We start from the raw sequence: 11297 nt of genomic DNA, 5'->3' as shown, positions 1-11297 counted from the left end.
CTAGTGTTCCTATTGACCTTCCTTGTCTGCCTTGGACGTCTATGCTTATGACCCTGATGGCTTTGCTAGGGAGCGTCTTGTGCCTCGCAACACAAATGTCATGGGCTATCCTTTTCCGGATAGCACACGAGCGGTGAGTTCTCTCCTATTTCTTTCTTCTTTGTATCTTCTTCTCTTGCATCTTTCAATTGCTCATTCTAATCTATTTCCCTTCACATTTCAGCCCACTATCAAGCAGCATGAGGAGTTGGTTGGGCTGGCTGGGAACCTCAAGTAGGAGGTGACTCAGTATTCAAAGGACTTGTACGACCCTAGAGGACTGGCTTATCTCGGTGATGATAATGATGATGATGATGATGATGATGATGATGCTAGTGATGGTGATGGTGGTGAGGACTCAGAGGCGACCCCTAGTCACCGACAAGGAAGAGGCTTTTTCGGTGATCCCTACAGACAGACAAGAAGCATGTGGAAGAAATCCATACTCAAAACAAAGAAAACTAGGGTTTTGCCTCTCGCAGTGCATACGTGTAAAGGAGCCTACGTACAAAGCCTTGACCCTGCATACATAGGTTTGACTATGCGTACATTTGCCATGGGTCAGAAAAACCATAACTGCCCCTCCTTAGTATAAAATAGCCGTTGGGGGCTCTCAAATATCACCAGACGTATTTTGCTACTAGAGAACACTCTTTTTAGGTTTCCCAATGGTAGAATTCTCTCCCTTTGATTAGGAAGCTTGGCCCTAGCTTTAAAGAGGCTATTGTTCCTTGTGGTCTCTAAAGTCATGATCAAAACCTTAGTATGTTGGGCAGTCACATTTAATATTGAAGGAACATATATTTTCAAGATAGAATTCGTAATCTCTTAACAGAGATATAAAATATTCCCTTGAGATAAGTTTAATGGGTTTGGTTATTTAGAGTGTTAGGCCTAACCACTTTAATAAGAATTTACTAAAGTATATATTTATGAAATTGGATTTCATAAATATATGATGAATAACTTAAAGGATTAAACCGAGTACTCAAGGATTAAGATGTAGTAATCTTCAAAGTGGTAGTCAACATTCATGACTTTGTAATACTACGAATATTTTAATGAAGGGATTGAATGTATAATAAAGTCTTGGGACATAATTTATTAATTAGGCTTAGAGTGCAATTATATTTATATAATGGTATTAAATATAATTAGTGGTAATTTTGGGATTGTCAAGAGTTGATAGAAAGGCCCAAAACCCATTGGAGCTAGTGTCTTATTTGTCCCTTTTGGTCCCACTCCAGGCCACATACTAAAGCCCAATTAGAATGGCCCAAAAGGCTAGCCCAATTAGATAATTAGTTATATATATAAATATATATATATATATAAGGAGAGGAACATACAGAATTTTCAGATGAATGAAATAATGTGTATGTCAGTGTAAGCCACTCTCTTATTCTCCCTTGAACACATACGTATAAACTGATTGAGAGACCACACTTCTTGGGCATAAATAGAATTGGAGTGAAGATTAAAAGTGTTCCCAAGTACTTCTAATCTTTGGTTTTGAATTTCACCGCACCAAGGTACGCTATCTTGTTCTTAAATTCTGAAATTTACATAGTACATGTTATCAATTGCGAATGAAGTAGATCCGTTAATTTTCCACTGCGTATATTTTGTAAGCGATACAAACCATGTTTTTCCAATAGTACCTAGTCTTATAATCATGGAATCTTTTGCTCAAATAGTACACTGCCCTTTCGTTCTTATCGTCGTCCTCTTGTGCAAGCATATTTCCAATCGCATCTCTTATGATAGAGAGACACAAGAGTAATGGTTTTCCATGTATTGGGGGTACCAAGATGGGTGGATGGAGGAGGTATTCCTTGATGAGCTGAAAAGCTTCTTGACATTCATCATTCCATGTGTGGGATTCATTCTTCCTTAGGAGTTTGAAGATGGGCTCCCAAGTGGAGTTGAGCTTGGCAATAAATCGACTGATACATTGTAGTTGACTTAGGAATCCTTTTATTTGCTTCTCATTCTTGGGTGGAGGCGTCTCTAATATGGCTTTAATCTTGAATGGATCTACTTCTATCCCTTTATCACTTACTAGGAAACCTAGCAACTTCCCAGCTGTCACTCCAAAGGTACACTTTTAGGGGTTCAACCTCAATCTGTACTCCTTGATCCTTTCGAAGAACTTCCTTAAGTTAATGATGTGACCTCCTCTATCCTTGGATTTTACAATCATGTCATCAACATATACCTCAACCTCATTATGCATATCATGTAACAAGGCTGTGGCCATCCTTTGATAAGTTGCACCTGCATTCTTGAGCCCAAATGGCATTACTGTGTAGCAATAGATCCCTTATTTCGTGGTGAAAATGGTTTTAGTCATGTTCCTAAGAGCCATCTTGATTTAGTTATACCTTGAAAAGCTATCCATTAAAGACATCAAGGCATTACCAGCCGTGTTATCCACTAAGACATCTATGTAGGGAAGGGGAAAATCATCTTTAAGTTAAGTCTTATTCAAGTCCCTAAAATCCACACACATCCTCACCTTTCCATCCTTCTTAGGTATGGGCATAATATTGGTTATCCACTTGGCTTGGTGTGCGGGTTTAATGAATACTTTCAACTGTTTTGTGACCGCTTCTTTGATCTTTAAGAGCCATTTAGTTCTAATGCACCTTCACTTTTGCTTAACGGGTACCGTGTGGGCATGGGTATCAATGTGATGTTGGGCTATCTCGGGATCAATTCCGGCCATATCTTCATAGGACCATGCAAGCACTTTTTTGAATTTTTTGAGGAGATCTTTGAGATCTTTCCTTTCTTCTTCATTTAGTGTTGAGAAAATTTTAATTAAATGTAGATTCTCATTATAGCCCAAATTAAGAGTTTCAAAAGTTGGTTCAGTAGCTTCAATTTTCTTTTCCAATTGTTTATTAATTTCATTTTCAAATTCATTCGAATCATTTAAGTGCAGAATTTCAATATTATGGGACAAGGGGACGACGATAAGAATGACCCCTTGTTTCAGAATTTCAAATTCAACTGAATGACCCCTTGTTAGGTTCTAAAGACTTAGATATTTATGTATTTAGAACTCTAATGTGTATTGTTGGCAAACCATGATCAAAACAATTTGTTTAGAAGTGTTTTAGTCTTGCTCAAAGTTGTACATTTTATGTAAAGTTGGAATCGAGCTAATGCAGAAAGTATTATGCATTTCGGCCTGGCTCGATCGATCGAAGCTTAGGCTCGATCGATCGAATCTCGGGCAGAATGTTTTTTCTTGCAGATTTCCAACTCAACCCTAGTTGTTTAAAACGCTTTAGGGTTTTCTAATTTGTCATAAGTATAAAAGGCAAACCCTAGCCACATTTTAGTGTTGCTCATATTGCTGTTTGTGTAAATCTCTTGTGAGATCTAGAGGAGCTTTCCTTTACACAAACTTAGGGTTTTCAAGGAGAAGATATTATCTACACCTTGATGATCAACTCAGTTGCTGCCATTGAAACTTAAAGAAAACACAAGTGTGTGTGCTTGTATCTAGTGGTGAATCCAAGAAAGAAGGAGTCCGTGGATTCGGAGCTTACACGTGGCCATGTCAGTAAGTTCTACTGGTGGGTAGCAATAAGAAGTTGAGCGTGGGGGCTTGTAAGTCTTATTGTATGAACTTCGATTCTTTCAAGATAGTGGATTCAAGTTTACCTTGAGGATAGCTAGGTCAAATCCTCCCCAGGTTTTTACCGGTTTGGTTTCCTGGGTAATCATATCTTTGTGTTATTTATCTTTCCGTTGCTTTGCATGATATGATCTTTGTGATTGTGATAACCTAGATTTGTTAATTTGGACTAAGTAACAACTTGGCTAATTACCTAGGTTAATTTAATTGTGTTTTAAGGGGTCTAAAAACTATCAGTTAGAATCCTTGAGATTGTCTATGCCATTTGGTATCTTAGTGTCAATCCATTGAGACCAGCCAACATTGCTATTTGCATCCCAAGACTTATCCTTGTTGATCAGATCATGTAGCATCTCATAATTTAACCTCTCAAAGTCCCTGCAAAATGGTGATGACACTTGCTTTACATGCATAACAAAAATTTGGATTAACCTAAATTTTGCTTGCATCAAATCCTTTTTGACGTACCTGTATGTAAAAATGGCATGTAGAATCTGAACAGAAGCAAAAATAACGAAGAACGATCTTATTTGATTGATCAACCATGTTTGTTGGTCAATACCCATTGGCACAAATCGAAGTATAGCAAATTCAATTAAGAATTAATGCAGTACATAGACCTGTAAGAAAAATTCATTAACATTAGAGCTCTTGTAAGAAAATATATATACTTTTACATACCTCAGAATACAAAGGTAAATAAACTTACCAATATAAAGCTAGGGCCTGTCATTGTAAGTTGGCTTTGTACTAGTGAGCACGAGTATAAATATTGATATAGAGTACATAAAGGCAGCTTTGATTAATTGTGACTCGAGCAATAAGGCATTGTGCAAGACAAACAGCTTATCTAAAGCAAGAAACATTGTTGCTTGCTTTTGTTCGAAAGCATCCTACATAATTCAAATTTGATTTCTCAAGATGAGAAACCAATTCAAGAACTTACATGGGTGACTAAGGGGCTGTTTGGATTTGCTGTTTCCATAACTCATAACTAAAAAATGGAGGGACCCATGGCTGAGAAGTCCATTTGGATTTTGTTTCCATCACTTAATTCTTTGATTTTTGAGTGATGAGTTATGGAAACTGAAAACACATTTTAAGTGTTTTCAGTTTCCATAACTATGTTTTCAATGGCATTTCCATAATTAAACTCACAACTCTCTCACTGTTGAGTTGCAATGTTTGACTTTTTTTTTCTTTTTCTTTTTTGAAACAAAAAATAATGGCAGAACTGAGTGATGAGTGCCAAATAGGTGGGGTTGGGAAAATTGGGGTATTTTAAGTGATGAGTGATAAGTGATGAGTGACGAAAATTGAGTGAGGAGTGATGAGTGATGACAAAAAAAAAATCCAAACAGCCCCTAAATTTCTTAAAAAATACAAGATAAAGACAAACACACTTGAGCTGCCAATATAGACTTTGATTTTTCAAACAGATGGTCATGGGCTTGTTGAATCTGTTCTTGTTGCCAAACAAGCTCTTCTTCCTATTCATGTCCAAATTTAGCTAACTTTTGCAAGATAGTTCTGCAAATTTTATATCAAATGACTTAGTAGTCAGTAGATAAATTACTCAAATCCAATATAAATTTACCTGCATGACTCTACTGCCTGATTTGTGTTTATTTGCTCTCTTCTAGTGCTTGAGATTGAAATTCGGATAGCAACTGAAGCCCCTGAAGCACTTCAAATTGCCCCTCCAGAAGTTTATTTTGCTTATCTAAGGAGATTCTAGATACATTCCCAATATCATCAGCTTTGCTTTGTAGCTTAGTCATCTTCATATATATTGCGTCTCCCACTTTGTTTATTGTCTTCTCAATTTCACCAGTCTCATTTTATTGATTATGTATTCCCATACCAAGGTTATTGTGATACTCATGAATCATTGTTGTTTGTTCGTTTAGACCCCTTAAAGCAGATTGTTTAACTTAATATATTAGCCAAGTAGTTACTTAGGTTAATTATTCAGATCTAAGTTAAACAACAACAAATCATATCATGCAATGTAGCAGAAAGTAAATAACACCACGATATGATGACCCAAGAAAACCAATGAAACGAACTGTTTCAAGGTAAAACCTGGAAATGATTTAACCTAACTATCTTCAAGGTAAACACATCCACTATAAGAGAATTGAAGTTTTTACAATCAGATTTAATCTTAAATCTATTGCTACCTCCAGTAGTAACTTACTAACACCGCCACATGCAAGCTTAGAATTCACGGATTCCTTCTCTTCTTGGATTTACACCAACACAAGCCGCCTTGCTTGTGACTTTGAGTTCCCACTTAAAGGTTTCAAATCACCATCAGTAATGATCTTGATGCAGCAACTATGTTCTACCAAACGCTTTATTGTAGTTTTTGCACTGGTAGATTCTTGTGTAGTTAGAAGGTACAAAACCTCTTAGATCTCACAAGAGTAACACACAAGATTTTTCAGCACCTTCAAAATGTGGCTAAGGTTTCCCTTTTATATGAGGAGAGGTTTAGATGAAACCCTAAACATTTTTGTGAGCTTGGCCTGTTTAAAAATTCTGTAGAAAAACTGTGCCTGTGATTTTCGATCGGTCGAGCTTAATTCTCGATTAGTTGAGCTTGGCAGAAAATTTCTTCCTTTTTTGCAATCAGCTGAATTTGAACCTTGAAACAACCATTTTTAAGCATTGCCTAATACATGGACTAAACATCTTTTGTTCTCGGTTTGCCAACATTAAAAACATGATTCTAATAATTTAAACCTAAATCTTCAGAACCTAACAATTGTCATCCCTTCTTCCAAATTTATCTTCATTGTTTCTTGCCCTTTTTGCAGTTGGATTGAGAAGTTGCGATCTTTACAGATTGCTCAAAACCTAACTCCGATTGCTTCAATACACCATTGATCTAATTACTGACATTCTTACAAGTTTGAGCCACTTGTTGGGTTTCTCGATCAATTTTAGTCCAAGAATCATGTATATCTTTTGAGTCCTGCAACAGATGCTTCGAATTCTCTTCAATGGTGTCTAATTTTTCTTTGGCATAGTTAGCTGATATTACTAATTGATTTACCAATTTCTCTGTTTGATGCCTGATATAATTAGATCTGTTGATAAAAACAAAATAAAAATTCAAAACAGATTGTATTCAGATGGATTCAAGAAAAGGGGAAGCCAACAAAAATAAAAATGAGAAAAGATCAAATATACTCAACTGTAACCGATGGCAAATAGAATTGGTTTCGAGGAAGAATTGTTGGTAATTCTTCGTGGGAGATTTAGTATGGCATGCAGGAAAAGGGTGTCTTCCAGACTCTTTCTGAAAGCAATTGCTAAGATCCCAACCAAATGTCTTCCGCCATTCATTGTCATCAGCAGTAGTGATGTCAGAGCACTTGGGAAAATGTCCTTGATAAGCATCATACCAACATGATTTTAAGCCAGTTAGTTTTCTTCTAGCATTGTTCACTCTTTCAATTCCCTCATCTTTGTCCTTTCTTGCACTCTTCAAGGTGACTTCATTTTGCATTTTTCTTTTGACAGAAAATGGCACTCCCTAATACATTATAGATATATTACCTGTGCCTTCTATTTGCAAAATGGGCCTTCAGATTATTTTCGCCTCAGAAGAGATTGACTAGATCATTCATCTTTTTTTGCACCGAGTTAAGTTGGTTGAAAGGTAAGGCAGGGGAGAAAATGACACCTGGTTTTGTTTTATTACTTATTGATATTGACAATATTACAATTCACTGACTTTGCCTGTACAAATGTTCAGTTGTACTGTGTTCTCTATATGAAGTTATGAACACAATCACTTTACAAAGAAAATAATTACATTTACTCTAAATTTAACTGCCTTCTTAAACCGTGTTCTACATATGAACACAAGCACTAATATTTACTCAAAAGCTTAAACTAGATTAAGCTTTGACAGTACAAGCAGGAGGATTCTGTTTGCCAGAAATCTTGGGCTTGACATTAATACAGTGGTATGTGGAAGAGCCGTCATGTCCGTTGTATTTGAGGTCTATGTCACGAAGCTCCACTTTTTCACATGGCACGCCCTTACTACAAACAAGCTTGACAGCCTCCTGAAACTTAGATGTGCCTCGAATGTTTATGAAGCTAACATTGCTGATCTTAATTCTAGAGGGTATCTAAAACCAATAAAAAAAAAAAATGGTATTAATTAGTATTAAGTAATTCTCTACTTTGAACATTAATTCTATCAACATCAAACTTCCAAGCATGAATGTTATCACCTTTGCTTGGCACTGATTCCATGGGCAGTAAACTTGATCAATGATGATAGGATTGCCAACATTATTCATGATAATGTCCTCAAAATGCATATCAGAGGCAGAGCCAGTCGGGGAAGCAGGCCATGTTTTGATTCTCACACCATTCATTGCAGTGGCGGAGCCAGGATTTGACCTTAAGGGGGGCAAAATTTATAACTAATATACATGTGTTTCCATAAACAAATACATATTGTGTATGTAGCATACAACATATGCATCATATATACAAAATATTAACCAAACTTGACAATTAAATGCCAGTAATATGAATAGTAAGTGATCATTCAATATTGAAAGATCCCCTAAAATCATTGCATATCATTATATTTTGTATATTTTATTAGTTTTTTTTTTTAATAGATAGCCAATAAAATAATCCCCTTATATATTTTATGGAATTTTTCATGTAATTGTTTCCAAATTTTATTGCTTAATACTTTTGAAAGGAAACTTTTTTTTTTTTTGGATGACATTTTCATCTCTTCAATTAAGACTTTTTCTTCTTTATTTAAGTTTACTTTTTATCATTTTTTTTTATAAATTTTGAACTTTAAAAAATATTAATAAAGTAAAAAAAGATATGAATATAAAATTTTGATACATAAAAGAGGAAAATTTTGGGCAGGGTCAGGGGGGGCAAGTGCCCCCTCTCGACCCCCCCTGACTCCGCCCCTGATTCATTGTATTGGTAAGAGTGCAACCACTGACTTTGACACCACTCACAGGTTCTTCATTTGGGAACTTTCCAAGACTTCCTATGCTTATTCCATGGCCAGGTCCACAATTTACTTTCTCAACAGCTATATCCCGACTTCCATCACTAAGCGAGACACAATCATCTCCGGTTCCAATATTTGTATCAATTATGTGGATCCCTGTTGAACGCCCTATGTGGATTCCATCAGTGTTGACACTAGTTTCAGGTGCTTTTATGGTAACATGCTGGAATGTAACATTTTTGCACCCCAAAACATTAATGTGGAACTCTTTGCTGTCCAATGATGTTATGTCCCGGATGATTGCATTGGTGATGAAGTTGAACCTTATATTCTGATCAATTTTTGAAAAAGAAAAACCCACAAAATTAATTAGTGTCATTCCTTGTTAAGTAATATATATATATATATATATATCTATGTTATTTTTTATACGAATAGAAATATTTTGTATCCACTTTTTGTGCTTTCAAAAATAACCTATCACATAAGTGAAAGTTATTTATCCATAAGACAAATTTAGGAGAAAAAAAAGTAAATTAAGAAATTTAAGACATTCTACTCTATCAAAAAAGATGGAGTGTGCACCCAAATTGGTTAGGAAGAAAATTCCCTCAATCCATTATGTGGTGACTCAAATAACAACTTGTACATACATATCTATTTATCAATCAATCTATCTATATATATAGAGAGAGAGATCAATCTATCTATATATATATATATATATATAGAGAGAGAGAGAGAGAGAGAGAGAGAGAGAGAGAGAGAGAGAGAGAGAGAGAGGTTGATTTACGAATAACCATGTAATGGATTGGGAGAAATTCTTTCAAGCCAGTTTGGAGGAAATTTCAGTGCAAAGAACGTGTGTGATAAAGTTGATATTTATTAAAATTGGTGGGAATTGTACAGGGTAAGATTGAAATAAACTCACAATAGGAAGTTGCTTGCAGTACTTATTTTTGGAACATTCACTTTGACCCCAAGCGATTTTCCCTTGGCCGTCAAAAGTTCCACTGCCCGACAAAGTAAAAAAGTCGACATGGTTAAAACTGACCCAACTATCCCCAGATTGTTGTTCTGGGGCCTGTAAAGTGCCTATAACCTGAAGCTCTATAGGACCCTTGCAAGGACCTTCCAAAGGCACTGCGCCCAACTTGTATGTCCCTCCTGGAACCACAACTTTACTCTGACCCGTTGATGCGCATGCAGCTTTCCAAGCTTTTGTCAAAGCCTAAAGACAAAATGAATAACAAAAGTTATTTTAGCTAACAATTCTGGTAAGCATATTTTATATCTTCAGTTGAATCACATTGTGCATTTATACCTGGGTGATATCCGCATTAACTTTTGCTCCATACTGTTTCACATTAAAGATACTGGCTTGGACGTTGCCAGTGGATTTTAGCAAGAATAGCATTAATATCATTGCAATGTCCAGTCTCAAACCCATATTTTCTTTTTGACTTCTTTAATTATTTTGTTCTTTGTTTCGTTATAATTGAAATGAGAGAATGCAACACAGAAGCTCAACACCAACAAAAATTTTAACTAATAGTTAGCTAAATTTATCTTTATCTCTAAGGAATTGTACGGTTCTAGTTTAACTTTTGTCCTATTATTGGCCGTCATGCTTCCTATTATAAATAACACTAATTTATAACCACATGCATACAAATGGATGCATTTAAAAAGACATATAAATAAATGTATACTTAAATTATAACCTAAGTTTAATATTAGTATAGAAAGTCTTTTTTATAGTTTTTTGTACGCTTGAAAATGTTTTGTATGGATATTAATTATTTGGTAAAGTATGAAACTGATTTATTCATGAGTGTATATATAGTTTGTTATTTCTTAACTTAAGTTTTGTTATTATGATGTGATAAGTTTTTTTTTTATGTTTACAATTATTTTATAATTTATAATTAAAAAAAAAGAGTTATTTGCATAAATTTTTGAAAATGAATAATCTATTTTTTAGAACACGATAAAATTATTATTCACATTTATATTTGAACTAAAAAAAGTTTTTTTTTAATAAAATTTAGATTAATTTTAAATGAATTGGGAGTGGTTTTAAATTGAATTTTAATAAATGGTTTATAACTAATAATCAATTTTCGATAGAGTTAAAATAATTTTAAATAAGTTAGAAGTATTAGATAAAAGCATAATATATTTCAATTGAGTTTCTTTGATCTTTATGTCTTTTAAGTTTAAATTCATGAATCGTCTTCCAACCCTACTTCCTTAATGATCTTTAACACACATTGAGTGGCACAACATTCCTTTTTAGTTTTCAAACAAAGAAGCCACACAATTTGCTCGCTTTGCTTTAAGTTCTAACTTTTGAGCCATGCAAATATGGGTGTGTGAAGCCCTACCATTTATTTGGAATATGTTGTAACTTAGATTGTATTGATAGTTAGGGTTGGGGGATTTAAAATCTGGATGTCTCTATTAGAAACACTAATAGGTACTGATGAAGCCAAATTCATCAATTGATAGGTTCGTCTAGACGGAGTGTGGAGGATTAATTTGATATCCCTGCACAAGATTGACAGTGGGTCATGAAGGTCACTAGCGTGGTGCCAG

At 35.0% G+C, this 11297-nt stretch overlaps 1 protein-coding gene across 1 annotated transcript; it reads right to left on the bottom strand.

Moving 5' to 3' along the window:
- Positions 1 to 7439: 7439 nt before the first annotated feature.
- Positions 7440 to 10149, bottom strand: LOC126693962 (exopolygalacturonase-like). Its single transcript, XM_050390007.1, has 5 exons — positions 10024 to 10149; positions 9631 to 9930; positions 8666 to 9030; positions 7942 to 8092; positions 7440 to 7836 (listed from the first exon to the last, which is right to left on the bottom strand). The coding sequence occupies exons 1-5, from the start codon at positions 10147 to 10149 to the stop codon at positions 7600 to 7602; spliced, it is 1179 nt and encodes a 392-aa protein (XP_050245964.1). The 3' UTR covers positions 7440 to 7599.
- Positions 10150 to 11297: the final 1148 nt, after the last annotated feature.

Source organism: Quercus robur, chromosome 8, assembly GCF_932294415.1.
Source record: "Quercus robur chromosome 8, dhQueRobu3.1, whole genome shotgun sequence".
NCBI classification, from domain to species: domain Eukaryota; kingdom Viridiplantae; phylum Streptophyta; class Magnoliopsida; order Fagales; family Fagaceae; genus Quercus; species Quercus robur.
This window is presented reverse-complemented; position numbering and strand designations above follow the sequence as displayed.